Source organism: Oncorhynchus masou, chromosome 5 (genome assembly GCF_036934945.1).
Source record: "Oncorhynchus masou masou isolate Uvic2021 chromosome 5, UVic_Omas_1.1, whole genome shotgun sequence".
Lineage (NCBI taxonomy): Eukaryota > Metazoa > Chordata > Actinopteri > Salmoniformes > Salmonidae > Oncorhynchus > Oncorhynchus masou.
The window spans coordinates 21,914,286-21,929,031 of NC_088216.1; the positions used below are offsets into that span (position 1 = coordinate 21,914,286).

A 14,746-nucleotide genomic window follows, 5' to 3' on the forward strand; every position below is an offset into this window, starting at 1 on the left:
GGTCCTAAAGTGCAGTAGTTACAGTTACATACAACTAGATGCTGTACAACAGAAACATATCATATAGCGTATCTCTGTTCAATAAAGTGACGGTGCTGGATTTCAACTCCAGGGATATCCCTTATTTACAATCATTTTGGGATAAATTAGGAAAAATATACAGTACCAGTCAAAAGTTTGGACACGACCTACTCAATCAAGGGTGTTTCTTTATTTTCACTATTTTCTGCACTGTAGAATAATAGTGAAGATATCAAAGCTACCAGATAACACATATGGAATCATGTGGCAACCAAAAAAGTGATAAACAAATCAAAATATATTTTTGATTCTTCAAAGTAGCCACCCTTTGCCTTGATGACGGCTTTGCACATGCTTGGCATTCTCTCAACCAGCTTCATGAGGAATGGTTTTCCAACAGTCTTGAAGGAGTTCCCACATATGCTGAGCACTTGTTGGCTGCTTTTCCTTCACTCTGCGGTCCAACTCATCCCAAGCCATCTCAATTGGATTGAGGTCGGGTGATTGTGGAGGGCAGGTCATCTGAGGCAGCACTCCATCACTCTCATTCTTGATCAAATAGCCCTTACACATCCTGAAGGTGGGTTTTCGGTCATTGTTCTGTTGAAAAACAAATGATAGTCCCACTAAGGGTAAACCAGATGGGATGGTGTATCACTGCAGAATGCTGTGGTAGCCAATCTGATTAAGTGTGCCTTGAATTCTAAATAAATCACAGACAGTGTCACCAGCAAAGCACCCCCTCACCTCCTCCTCCATGCTTCACGGTAGGAACCACACATGCAGAGATCATTCGTTCACCTATTCTGCGTCTCACAAAGACACGGCAGTTGGAACCAAAAATCTCAAATTTGGACTCATCAGACCAAAGGACAGATTTCCACCGGTCTAATGTCCATTGCTTGTGATTGTTGGCCCAAGCAAGTCTCTTCTTATTGGTGTCCTTAAGTAGTTGTTTCTTTGCAGCAATTCGACCATGAAGGCCTGATTCATGCAGTCTTCTCTGAACAGTTGATGTTGAGACATGTCTGTTACTTGAACTCTGTGAAGCATTTATTTGGGCTGCAATTTCTGGGGCTGGTAACTGTAATGAACTTATCCTCTGCAGCAGAGGAAACTCTGGGTCTTCCTTTCCTGTTGCGGTCCTCTTGAGAGCCAGTTTCATCATAGCGCTTGACAGTTGTTGCAACTGCACTTGAAGAAACTTTCAAAGGTCTTGAAATTTTCCGGATTGACTGACCTTTGTCTTAAAGTCATGATGGACTGTTGTTTCTCTTTGCGTATTTGAGCTGTTCTTGCCATAATATGGACTTGGTCTTTTACCAAATATCTTCTGTATACCACTCCTACCTTGTCACAACACAATTGATTGGCTCAAACACATTAGGAAGGAAAGAAATTCCACAAATTAACTTTTAACAAGGCACACCTGTTAATAGTAATGCATTCCAGTTGACTACTTCATGAAGCTGGTTGAGAGAATGCCAAGACTGTGCAAAGCTGTCATTAAGGCAAAGGGTAGCTATTTGAAGTATCTCAAATATAAAATATATTTTGATTTGTTAAACACTTGTTTTGGTTACAACATGATTCCATATGTGCTTTTTCATAGTTATGATGTCTTCACTTTTATTCTACATTGAAAAAAACAGTCAAAATTAAGAAAAACCCTGGAACGAGCAGCTGTGTGGAAACTTTTGCCTGGTACTCTATATCCCACATATATTTGGATATATTTGGAGAGAAAAAAAACAACAACTGTACTGTACATAAATATTTCTTACTGCAAATAGAATAGATTAATATGAACACTCCCTGACAGCACAAAGCTCAAGGAATAGACTCGCGATTAGCATGTCATGCTGTCTTACACTTTGCGAGAAGAAATGGCTGGCATGAGAGCATCACTGTTTGGTCAAGTCACTGCAGTGCACTCAGCTTAAACAAAAATATCCTCCTCCTCTTCTTTGATTCTTGCCGCTTCACCGAACGGTTGAAGAACCGGACCAGTCAATAAACTTCTCCATGTCAATATTCTCTTCAAATATTTACAGCCAGCACACATGGAATCCTGTCGCACATCCATCTTAACTTAAAACACCTTAAACAATATGTATAATATTTCAATCCAAACATGTACAAAGAGTAAGAAAATAACACAATCCTATTGGCTATCATTTGCCGTTAGCCAATCATTTTCTCTAAGTCAGTTAGCAGCTTATACATCGACGTCGATGATAATACAGTTTAGTTTATCCAAACCAATTTCTTCAGTTTACCTGGCAACATAAAGCTAACAGGAAGCAGTCACTACTACTTCCTGTTCGGTTGACCTTTGACCTCATAATTTTCCAATGGAACTTTCTCTTTACGTCTTCTCTTCTCCAGCCAAAACCAGACGAACACAAAATCTCTGTTCATCAATCGCTTGTATTGCACCAAAGATAAATTAAACAACTATTATTTCAAGATAAAAATCCACTTGAGGGTGGGGCGAGCAGACAGGGAGCAAAGACCTGTGGCAAAGACATCCTCCGGGAGCGAAAGCAGGAGGAAGAGGAGGAGGAAGAGTACAAGGATCAGAGGATCTCGCGGCACATGGGCAGGTTGACGAAGATGAAGACGTTGAACTCGATGAGGACGGAAAAACAGACGAAGACTGCGTACATGAGGAGACAGGTCAGACCCAGTCGACGGTCCAGAGTCCATTTGTTTAAGTGGACGCCCAGCACCTGAGGACAGAGGAAGAGAGGAGGAGGGAAAGGAGAGATTAGATTTGATTTGGAGTTAACATAGTACTCTACATTTCTGTGTTTCATAGATAGACCATAGAGAGTGATAGGTTGTTGGAGGTATTCTAGGCAGGTCACAGGTGAAAACATTAGCACAACACACTAGTTTATAGACAGTTGTTTTAAAATAAAGTTGAAGCTAGTATTGGGTTTAGGCTGATCCGAGAACAGCCTGTACTCACTGTGAGGAACACTGAGGCCAAGAGCAGCGCAACAGAGAAGATCAATCCTCTACTGTTCAGAGAGATCTGAAGAGGACCCAGAAAAACATGATCAGCTCTAAGCCTGTCTACAATGTTGGGAAATAGTTAAATAAATAACATGGGTAATGGCAGGAATCCTCACAGTTGATCCATAGTCAATGCAGAGGGTCTGTAAAAGCCAGGGCAGGCCAAGGCCCACCAGAATATCAAACACATTGCTGCCAATGGAGTTAGAGATGGCCATGTCTCCCAGACCTAGACAGAAGAGAAAAATCTATCATAACACATTGTATTATAACACCGTACTTCGTGTGTGCAGTACCGCAGTTCAACAGCTCTGTGTAACCTCATAAAAGACACGTGTTGTGGAGTTGGTTCTGATGGAGTGGTCTCTGTGTGTCTCTCTCCCTACCTTGGCGTGCCACGATGAGGCTGGCCATGCAGTCTGGAACACTAGTCCCCGCCGCCAGGAACGTGATGCCCATGATGACATCAGGGATGCCAAGCGTGTACCCAATCACAGTCACCTATAGTCAATGACAACATAGCAGTCGTACCATTAGAATTGTAACCAAGGCTAGAATGGAAATTGCATTTTTCTGCTAGACAATTACCAGACCTCAACACTGTAATCCCGTTTGAGAGGACAGCTGGAGCCAAGGCTAATATGACATTTAGTAAATAAAGGTTAAATAAGAACTCACCATCCAGACCATAATGTATGAGAAGCCAGCTATCCACATGGTGGAGGTGACGAAGGAGACCATGAACCATCTCTCCCAGCGTGGCTTGGCACAGTTCGGGATGGTGAAGAAGAGGAGCAGGCACAGAGGCCAGCACAGCAACCACTTCATCTTGTTACACACACCCGCTGGAGGAGAGGGAGGGAGGGAGGGAGAGGGACAGAGAGAGAGAGAGAGAGAGAGGGAGAGACAGAGAGAGAGAGAGAGAGAGAGAGAGAGAGAGAGAGAGAGAGAGAGAGAGAGAAAGGGAGAGTCAGAGAGAGAGAGACAGAGAGAGAGACAGAGAGAGAGAGAGAGAGAGAGAGAGAGAGAGAAAGGGACAGAGAGATAATTTAAAAAAAAATTTTTTTATAATTGAATTGGGAGAGAGAGAGAATGAGACAGAAACAGAAAGAGAGAGAGAGAACGAGACAGAAACAGAAAGAGAGACAGAAAGAGAAGGGGATTGGAAGAGAGAAAATGAGCGTCAGTGAATTGAAATATGTAAAACATAGAATAAAGTATATAGACATATAACATGTTCACACACCTGGTGGTCTGTGAGGGACCAGAGGTCCTTCGTTCTCGTCCTCTTCTCCTCCATCATTCTCATTATTCTCATTATCCTCGTTCTCGTTTTCCGTCTCATTCCCCGACTCCAGGACCCCCTGACCTACGCATCTCCCGTTCAGCCCTGTCTCGGCCCCGCCCGTCCTGCCGTTCTCCAGACTCCGCCTCTCCGGAGCCCTGGCGGCTGCAGAGTCTGAATCTCCGTTGGTGATGTGTTGGTTGACCCTGGTCTCACTGGTGTTGATCACCCTCTGTCTCTGCACACACACAATACTGGGTCAATGAGAGAGAGATAGAGAGAGTGTGTGTGTGTGTGTATTACCCTACTCTTACCTCATTGATGACCATGCGTGAAGCCATGGCTAATCGTGTCCTGGGGGAGAAGTGACTGGTGATCATGATCCTCATGCCAGCCTCAGAGAAGGACAGCTGGTGGGGGTAGGCTGACAGTAGCTCATCCACCATCAGCACACTGGGCTTACACTGGAAGTTAGCTATGGGGACAGACACAAAATGGCTACTGTCATCACTAACAGACTGGTGACACAAGAAACTCATACAGACACGTGTGTACCTTCCACTGAGTGCCTTAAAGGGATCCTTCAGGATTTAGGAAATGAAGCCTTTATCGACTTCCCCGGAGTCAGATGAACTGTGTCCAGTATGAAGGAAGTTGGAGGTAGTTTCACGAGCCAAAGCCAATAGTTAGCAACTTCCTTCAAACTGGACGCAGAGACAGAAAAATGGTATCCATGAATTCATCTGACTATGAGGAAGTAGATAAAGGGCCTCGCCAAAATCCCGAAGCAACTGAAACTGAGATACTACAATAGTTCCTTTTTCAGTGGAACCACCACAACTACCAAAATAATTTCAAGGTAAACTGTATTTCTCTGTATTGCACCACAGAAGGTCACAGTATATTTGGATAGTTTGTTGATGATATGAGTATCTGAACTATCTGTTGATAAGCAACTGCTTGCTAAGGTTATGGTTAGGTTTAGAATAAGAGTTAGGGTAAAGGGTTAAGGTGATGGTTAGGTTTAGAATAAGAGTTAGGGTAAAGGGTTAAGGTGATGGTTAGGTTTAGAATAAGAGTTAGGGTAAAGGGTTAAGGTGATGGTTAGGTTTAGAATCAGAGTTAGGGTAAAGGGTTAAGGTGATGGTCAGGTTTAGAATAAGAGTTAGGGTAAAGGGTTAAGGTGATGGTTAGGTTTAGAATAAGAGTTAGGGTAAAGGGTTAAGGTGATGGTTAGGTTTAGAATAAGAGTTAGGGTAAAGGGTTAAGGTGATGGTTAGGTTTAGAATAAGAGTTAGGGTAAAGGGTTAAGGTGATGGTTAGGGTTAGAATAAGAGTTAGGGTAAAGGGTTAAGGTGATGGTTAGGTTTAGAATAAGAGTTAGGGTAAAGGGTTAAGGTGATGGTTAGGTTTAGAATAAGAGTTAGGGTAAAGGGTTATGGTTAGCTGTAGAATAAGAGTTAGGGTAAAGGGTTAAGGTGATGATTAGGTTTAGAATAAGAGTTAGGGTAAAGGGTTAAGGTGATGGTTAGGTTTAGAATAAGAGTTAGGGTAAAGGGTTAAGGTGATGGTTAGGTTTAGAATAAGAGTTAGGGTAAAGGGTTATGGTTAGCTGTAGAATAAGAGTTAGGGTAAAGGGTTAAGGTGATGGTTAGGTTTAGAATAAGAGTTAGGGTAAAGGGTTATGGTTAGCTGTAGAATAAGAGTTAGGGTAAAGGGTTAAGGTGATGGTTAGGTTTAGAATAAGAGTTAGGGTAAAGGGTTATGGTGATGGTTAGGTTTAGAATAAGAGTTAGGGTAAAGGGTTATGGTGATGGTTAGGTTTAGAATAAGAGTTAGGGTAAAGGGTTAAGGTTATGGTTAGGTTTAGAATAAGAGTTAGGGTAAAGGGTTAAGGTGATGGTTAGGTTAGGTTTAGAATAAGAGTTAGGGTAAAGGGTTAAGGTGATGGTTAGGTTTTGAATAAGAGTTAGGGTAAAGGGTTATGGTTAGCTGTAGAATAAGAGTTAGGGTAAAGGGTTAAGGTGATGGTTAGGTTAGGTTAAGAATAAGAGTTAGGGTAAAGGGTTATGGTTAGCTGTAGAATAAGAGTTAGGGTAAAGGGTTAAGGTGATGGTTAGGTTAGGTTAAGAATAAGAGTTAGGGTAAAGGGTTAAGGTGATGGTTAGGTTTAGAATAAGAGTTATGGTAAAGGGTTAAGGTGATGGTTAGATTTAGAATAAGAGTTAGGGTAAAGGGTTAAGGTGATGGTTAGGTTTAGAATAAGAGTTATGGTAAAGGGTTAAGGTGATGGTTAGGTTTAGAATAAGAGTTAGGGTAAAGGGTTAAGGTGATGGTTAGGTTTAGAATAAGAGTTAGGGTGAAGGGTTAAGGTGATGGTTAGGTTTAGAATAAGAGTTAGGGTAAAGGTTATGGTTAGATTTAGAATAAGAGTTAGGGTAAAGGGTTAAGGTGATGGTTAGGTTTAGAATAAGAGTTAGGGTAAAGGGTCATGGTGATGGTTAGGTTTAGAATAAGAGTTAGGGTAAAGGGTTAAGGTGATGGTTAGGTTTAGAATAAGAGTTAGGGTAAAGGGTGAAGGTTATGGTTAGGTTTAGAATAAGAGTTAGGTTAAAGGGTTAAGGTGATGGTTAGGTTTCGAATACGAGTTAGGGTAAAGGGTTATGGTTATGGTTAGGTTTAGAATAAGAGTTAGGGTAAAGGGTTAAGGTGATGGTTAGGTTAGGTTTAGAATAAGAGTTAGGGTAAAGGGTTAAGGTGATGGTTAGGTTTAGAATAAGAGTTAGGGTAAAGGGTTAAGGTGATGGTTAGGTTAGGTTTAGAATAAGAGTTAGGGTAAAGGGTTATGGTTAGCTGTAGAATAAGAGTTAGGGTAAAGGGTTAAGGTGATGGTTAGGTTTAGAATAAGAGTTAGGGTAAAGGGTTAAGGTGATGGTTAGGTTTAGAATAAGAGTTAGGGTAAAGGGTTAAGGTGATGGTTAGGTTTAGAATAAGAGTTAGGGTAAAGGGTTATGGTTAGCTGTAGAATAAGAGTTAGGGTAAAGGGTTAAGGTGATGGTTAGGTTTAGAATAAGAGTTAGGTAAAGGGTTATGGTTAGCTGTAGAATAAGAGTTAGGGTAAAGGGTTAAGGTGATGGTTAGGTTTAGAATAAGAGTTAGGGTAAAGGGTTATGGTGATGGTTAGGTTTAGAATAAGAGTTAGGGTAAAGGGTTAAGGTGATGGTTAGGGTTAGGGTTAGAATAAGAGTTAGGGTAAAGGGTTAAGGTGATGGTTAGGTTTAGAATAAGAGTTAGGGTAAAGGGTTAAGGTGATGGTTAGGTTTAGAATAAGAGTTAGGGTAAAGGGTTATGGTTAGCTGTAGAATAAGAGTTAGGGTAAAGGGTTAAGGTGATGGTTAGGTTTAGAATAAGAGTTAGGTAAAGGGTTAAGGTGATGGTTAGGTTTAGAATAAGAGTTAGGGTAAAGGGTTAAGGTGATGGTTAGGTTTAGAATAAGAGTTAGGGTAAAGGGTTATGGTTAGCTGTAGAATAAGAGTTAGGGTAAAGGGTTAAGGTGATGGTTAGGTTTAGAATAAGAGTTAGGGTAAAGGGTTATGGTTAGCTGTAGAATAAGAGTTAGGGTAAAGGGTTAAGGTGATGGTTAGGTTTAGAATAAGAGTTAGGGTAAAGGGTTATGGTTAGCTGTAGAATAAGAGTTAGGGTAAAGGGTTAAGGTGATGGTTAGGTTTAGAATAAGAGTTAGGTAAAGGGTTATGGTGATGGTTAGGTTTAGAATAAGAGTTAGGGTAAAGGGTTATGGTGATGGTTAGGTTTAGAATAAGAGTTAGGTAAAGGGTTAAGGTTATGGTTAGGTTTAGAATAAGAGTTAGGGTAAAGGGTTAAGGTGATGGTTAGGTTAGGTTTAGAATAAGAGTTAGGGTAAAGGGTTAAGGTGATGGTTAGGTTTAGAATAAGAGTTAGGTAAAGGGTTATGGTTAGCTGTAGAATAAGAGTTAGGGTAAAGGGTTAAGGTGATGGTTAGGTTAGGTTAAGAATAAGAGTTAGGGTAAAGGGTTATGGTTAGCTGTAGAATAAGAGTTAGGGTAAAGGGTTAAGGTGATGGTTAGGTTAGGTTAAGAGTTAGGGTAAAGGGTTATGGTTAGCTGTAGAATAAGAGTTAGGGTAAAGGGTTAAGGTGATGGTTAGGTTAGGTTAAGAATAAGAGTTAGGGTAAAGGGTTATGGTTAGCTGTAGAATAAGAGTTAGGGTAAAGGGTTAAGGTGATGGTTAGGTTAGGTTTAGAATAAGAGTTAGGGTAAAGGGTTAAGGTGATGGTTAGGTTTAGAATAAGAGTTAGGGTAAAGGGTTATGGTTAGCTGTAGAATAAGAGTTAGGGTAAAGGGTTAAGGTGATGGTTAGGTTAGGTTAAGAATAAGAGTTAGGGTAAAGGGTTATGGTTAGCTGTAGAATAAGAGTTAGGGTAAAGGGTTAAGGTGATGGTTAGGTTTAGAATAAGAGTTATGGTAAAGGGTTAAGGTGATGGTTAGATTTAGAATAAGAGTTAGGGTAAAGGGTTAAGGTGATGGTTAGGTTTAGAATAAGAGTTATGGTAAAGGGTTAAGGTGATGGTTAGGTTTAGAATAAGAGTTAGGTAAAGGGTTAAGGTGATGGTTAGGTTTAGAATAAGAGTTAGGGTGAAGGGTTAAGGTGATGGTTAGGTTTAGAATAAGAGTTAGGGTAAAGGTTATGGTTAGATTTAGAATAAGAGTTAGGGTAATGGGTTAAGGTGATGGTTAGGTTTAGAATAAGAGTTAGGTAAAGGGTCATGGTGATGGTTAGGTTTAGAATAAGAGTTAGGGTAAAGGGTTAAGGTGATGGTTAGGTTTAGAATAAGAGTTAGGGTAAAGGGTGAAGGTTATGGTTAGGTTTAGAATAAGAGTTAGGTTAAAGGGTTAAGGTGATGGTTAGGTTTCGAATACGAGTTAGGGTAAAGGGTTATGGTTATGGTTAGGTTTAGAATAAGAGTTAGGTAAAGGGTTAAGGTGATGGTTAGGTTAGGTTTAGAATAAGAGTTAGGGTAAAGGGTTAAGGTGATGGTTAGGTTTAGAATAAGAGTTAGGGTAAAGGGTTAAGGTGATGGTTAGGTTAGGTTTAGAATAAGAGTTAGGGTAAAGGGTTATGGTTAGCTGTAGAATAAGAGTTAGGGTAAAGGGTTAAGGTGATGGTTAGGTTTAGAATAAGAGTTAGGGTAAAGGGTTAAGGTGATGGTTAGGTTTAGAATAAGAGTTAGGGTAAAGGGTTAAGGTGATGGTTAGGTTTAGAATAAGAGTTAGGGTAAAGGGTTATGGTTAGCTGTAGAATAAGAGTTAGGTAAAGGGTTAAGGTGATGGTTAGGTTTAGAATAAGAGTTAGGGTAAAGGGTTAAGGTGATGGTTAGGTTTAGAATACGAGTTAGGGTAAAGGGTTATGGTTATGGTTAGGTTTAGAATAAGAGTTAGGGTAAAGGGTTAAGGTGATGGTTAGGTTAGGTTTAGAATAAGAGTTAGGGTAAAGGGTTAAGGTGATGGTTAGGTTTAGAATAAGAGTTAGAGTAAAGGGTTAAGGTTATGGTTAGGTTTTGAATAATAGTTAGGGTAAAGGGTTAAGGTGATGGTTAGGTTAGGTTTAGAATAAGAGTTGGGGTAAAGGGTTAAGGTGATGGTTAGGTTTAGAATAAGAGTTAGAGTAAAGGGTTAAGGTTATGGTTAGGTTTTGAATAATAGTTAGGGTAAAGGGTTAAGGTGATGGTTAGGTTAGGTTTAGAATAAGAGTTAGGGTAAAGGGTTAAGGTGATGGTTAGGTTTAGAATAAGAGTTAGAGTAAAGGGTTAAGGTGATGGTTAGGTTTAGAATAAGAGTTAGGGTAAAGGGTTAATGTGATGGTTAGGTTTAGAATAAGAGTTAGGGTAAAGGGTTAAGGTGATGGTTAGGTTTAGAATAAGAGTTAGGGTAAAGGGTTAAGGTGATGGTTAGGTTTAGAATAAGAGTTAGGGTAAAGGGTTAAGGTGATGGTTAGGTTTAGAATAAGAGTTAGGGTAAAGGGTTAAGGTGATGGTTAGGTTTAGAATAAGAGTTAGGGTAAAGGGTTAAGGTGATGGTTAGGTTTAGAATAAGAGTTAGGGTAAAGGGTTAAGGTGATGGTTAGGTTTAGAATAAGAGTTAGAGTAAAGGGTTAAGGTTATGGTTAGGTTTTGAATAATAGTTAGGGTAAAGGGTTAAGGTGATGGTTAGGTTAGGTTTAGAATAAGAGTTAGGGTAAAGGGTTAAGGTGATGGTTAGGTTTAGAATAAGAGTTAGAGTAAAGGGTTAAGGTGATGGTTAGGTTTAGAATAAGAGTTAGGGTAAAGGGTTAATGTGATGGTTAGGTTTAGAATAAGAGTTAGGGTAAAGGGTTAAGGTGATGGTTAGGTTTAGAATAAGAGTTAGGGTAAAGGGTTAAGGTGATGGTTAGGTTTAGAATAAGAGTTAGGGTAAAGGGTTAAGGTGATGGTTAGGTTTAGAATAAGAGTTAGGGTAAAGGGTTAAGGTGATGGTTAGGTTTAGAATAAGAGTTAGGGTAAAGGGTTAAGGTGATGGTTAGGTTTAGAATAAGAGTTAGGGTAAAGGGTTAAGGTGATGGTTAGGTTTAGAATAAGAGTTAGAGTAAAGGGTTAAGGTTATGGTTAGGTTTTGAATAATAGTTAGGGTAAAGGGTTAAGGTGATGGTTAGGTTAGGTTTAGAATAAGAGTTAGGGTAAAGGGTTAAGGTGATGGTTAGGTTTAGAATAAGAGTTAGAGTAAAGGGTTAAGGTGATGGTTAGGTTTAGAATAAGAGTTAGGGTAAAGGGTTAATGTGATGGTTAGGTTTAGAATAAGAGTTAGGGTAAAGGGTTAAGGTGATGGTTAGGTTTAGAATAAGAGTTAGGGTAAAGGGTTAAGGTGATGGTTAGGTTTAGAATAAGAGTTAGGGTAAAGGGTTAAGGTGATGGTTAGGTTTAGAATAAGAGTTAGGGTAAAGGGTTAAGGTGATGGTTAGGTTTAGAATAAGAGTTAGGGTAAAGGGTTAAGGTGATGGTTAGGTTTAGAATAAGAGTTAGAGTAAAGGGTTAAGGTTATGGTTAGGTTTTGAATAATAGTTAGGGTAAAGGGTTAATGTTAGTAGATAGTTAGTTGAACAGTTAGTGATAGTCTGTAGATGTACTATCCAAATAAAGTGTCGCCCCACAGAAGCCTGATAACGTGATGTCATATCTGTGTGCCACCAGGGTAGGTACCTTTCTTGAGCAGGACGGCGGTGGCGTCACAGGTGACGTTGTCCTCCAGGTCAGTGCTGCCCGTCAGACCGTTGGCCAGACTCACGGAGCTCTTCTTCCGCCGGTCAAAGTAGCGCCTCGCTCTGCCGTTAAACCTACACACACAAGGGATGAACATTCAGAAAAGAGACCATGCGAATTGAGTAGAAAGCATATAAGAGTTTACAGAAGTATGCAGACTGTCCTGTGAGTAAACAGTGTAATACACTCGCCTCTGAATGTACAGTATCTTAAATGACTGAATAGCTCTTGGTCCAGATGGGAAGTGTGTGTGTTCGTGGTGTGTGATGATGTGTCCGCCAGATGATGCTCATACTCACTTCATGATTAGAATGTAGAAGAGGTACATCACGTTCAGGACTAGAGATTCCCACCTTGAATACAAAATAGAATAGAATGAATCCACCCCCAGCACACATCACACATACAGTTGACACGAGCACAGGAGAATCTATTCAAAATACACCCATCAACTGATTATCAAGCGACTGAATATCAAGAGGCATTTTTACATACCATGTAACCTCTCCGTCGTAGATAAACTGTGAGGAGAAAGAGAGGGATTGATCATATTTAGGAAAAGGGAGAGGCGTAACAACACAATCATTTCCGGTACTGATTATTAAAGCAATGCTATGTCTATCTTGACCACCAGAGGGTAATGCCAACTCCAGAACTTTCCTCCACGACAGAACCAGGACAAATTGACCTGTTCCTCCACATCTGATTCATTACAGTCTCACTTAGCCAATGTCAAGTGGAAAAATAGAGTACTTCTCTTTTCTAAAATGACTCGTGTGGATGTATGTGCTGTGTCATCATGCTTCATGCGAAAAGGCTAACATATACCCAGAACTGAAGATTATCCAGTGACTCATTGGCATTTCATACTACTATCATCCAGACTGTAGAGTCAAAGGCATGTTATCATTCCAGGTTGGCATTTATTGTCATGAATCTTGAATCATACAGGCAGCTCTGCAGAGTGGTCACTAACTGGCACAGTCACAAAGTCATAAAATCAGATTTGAAACCTAACCCTAACCACATTGCTAACCCTAATCCCTAACCTTAAATGAAGACCCTCTCATTGTACTGTAAAATAAATTGAACACCCTCCCCTCTCATAGAATTAACTCAAAACAACGTGTCCAAACAAAGATAACAATAACTGTAGTGACCGTGTGTTTATAAACCTGGATATCGACTTTGCCACTTAAGCTTTTGTGGCACAGGTCAATGCCACGCAGGGCTACGATCCAGAAGGTTGAGGGTTCGCCGACCACCATAGACGAGCTCACTCTCCCTGCTTGATTCATTACACCACGATCAGAGATAGCTGCAGACAATGATCAGCTAAAGGGAAATCAGATTTTCAACATTTTTATGCCATATTTATAATTAAATAAATACAGTTGAAGTCGGAAGTTTACATAAACTTAGGTCTTTTTTCCACCACTCCACAAATGTCTTGTTAACAAACTATAGTTCTGGCAAGTTGGTTAGGACATCTACTTTGTGCATGACACAAGTCATTTTTCCAACAATTGTTTACAGACAGATTATTTCACGTAGAATTCACTGTATCACAATTCCAGTGGGTCAGAAGTTTACATACACTAAGTTGCCTTTAAACAGCTTAGAAATTTCCAGAAAAGGTTGTCATGGCTTTTGAAGCTTCTGATTGGCTAATTGACATAATTTGAGTCAATTTCAGGTGTACCTTTTAATGTATTTCAAGGCCTACCTTCAAACTCAGTGCCTCTTTGCTTGACATCATGGGAATATTCAAAAGAAATCAGCCAAGACCTCAGAAAACAAATTGTAGACCTCCACAAGTCTGGTTCATCCTTGGGAGCAATTTCCAAACGCCTGAAGGTACCACGTTCATCTGAACAAACAATAGTACATAAGTATAAACACCATGGGACCACGCAGCTGTCATACCGCTCAGGAAGGAGACTCGTTCTGTGTCCTAGAGATGAATGTAAAAAGTAGCCTTCCACAAGCTTCCCACAATAAGTTCGGGTGAATTTTGGTCCATTCCTCCTGACAAAGCTGGTGTAACTGAGTCATGTTTGTACACACGCTTTTTCAGTTCTGCCCACAAATTATCTATATGATTGAGGTTAGGGCTTTGTGATGGCCACTCCAATACCTTGACTTTGTTGTCCTAAAGCCATTTTGCCACAACTTTGAAAAACAAGTTTTAATGACTCCAACGCAAGTGTATGTGAACTCCCGACTTCAACTGTATATACACAAATCTGTTTTAAAGTGAGCGGGATTGCACGATAAGCTGAGGACTTGTTTCCATTATGGTCCCTAATATGACATGAATACATATACAATGAAATAGATAGAGACGAAAAATGATCAACCTTCAGATTAGTATGAGGGGGGAGTATAATCCTTACAAGCTTGTTTGGCTGCTAGCTTATTGTTTAGATGTTTGGGGCTGCTGGTGAACCATGATGTGCAGGCATCATCAAAGTGACACTGGACTAGCGAACATAGCCTGCCTTACTGGCCTACTGTAACAGGTATTCTCCCTGTCCAGATCCCTGCACCATGCTGTGGGTGTCTGTAGCTAGGTTTCCATCCAATTGGTGACAGATTTTCATGCAAATATTCTAAAAATATTCATAGAAACAATGCGATATTTCAGTGTCCATTAGGAGAATTTGGCGCCGGACAACATGACAGGGAAGATTTTCAGATCTGACCTGGAGAATCTGATGGCCAAATGAGGCACATTTACGTGCCCTTAAAAACAGCAGTAACAAATGACAAAAAAAACAACACTATTCCTCGTGTTTCGATGTGCAGCCTTACGCAACACTTTAGAGACTATTTATTTATTGGCTTTTAGGCTAATTCCTAAAATAATAATTGTCCACCTCGTGGTCAGAGATTTGAGCTCAAAATGTGTCAGGGCATTGCATGCATAGGCCTTTAGACATAGGTGTCCACTGTAAGATATAAATAGCGTAATAAATACATGTATATAGCCTATATGAAGGAAGAGAAGCTCAGGCTCAGACCCAGAGAGATGACGTAGCATGCTATGACACCGACATGCATTTCCTCATGTCAGCTGGCTACTGTGT

The 14,746-nt window shown here is 40.2% G+C and overlaps 1 protein-coding gene across 1 annotated transcript in view; it reads right to left on the minus strand.

Moving 5' to 3' along the window:
- Positions 1-2,090: 2,090 nt before the first annotated feature.
- The window catches only part of LOC135537056 (sodium/potassium/calcium exchanger 3-like), an 81,292-nt gene continuing 68,636 nt past the window's right edge, over positions 2,091-14,746 (minus strand). Inside the window, exons 8-17 of the mRNA XM_064963271.1 lie at positions 12,153-12,178; positions 11,957-12,010; positions 11,598-11,731; positions 4,642-4,802; positions 4,289-4,565; positions 3,721-3,887; positions 3,429-3,543; positions 3,159-3,271; positions 2,996-3,061; positions 2,091-2,753 (exon numbers count right to left, since the gene is read on the minus strand). Of these exons, the coding sequence (XP_064819343.1) occupies positions 2,601-2,753; positions 2,996-3,061; positions 3,159-3,271; positions 3,429-3,543; positions 3,721-3,887; positions 4,289-4,565; positions 4,642-4,802; positions 11,598-11,731; positions 11,957-12,010; positions 12,153-12,178 (1,266 nt within the window). The 3' untranslated portion in view covers positions 2,091-2,600. The remainder of the gene's footprint in view (positions 2,754-2,995; positions 3,062-3,158; positions 3,272-3,428; positions 3,544-3,720; positions 3,888-4,288; positions 4,566-4,641; positions 4,803-11,597; positions 11,732-11,956; positions 12,011-12,152; positions 12,179-14,746) is intronic.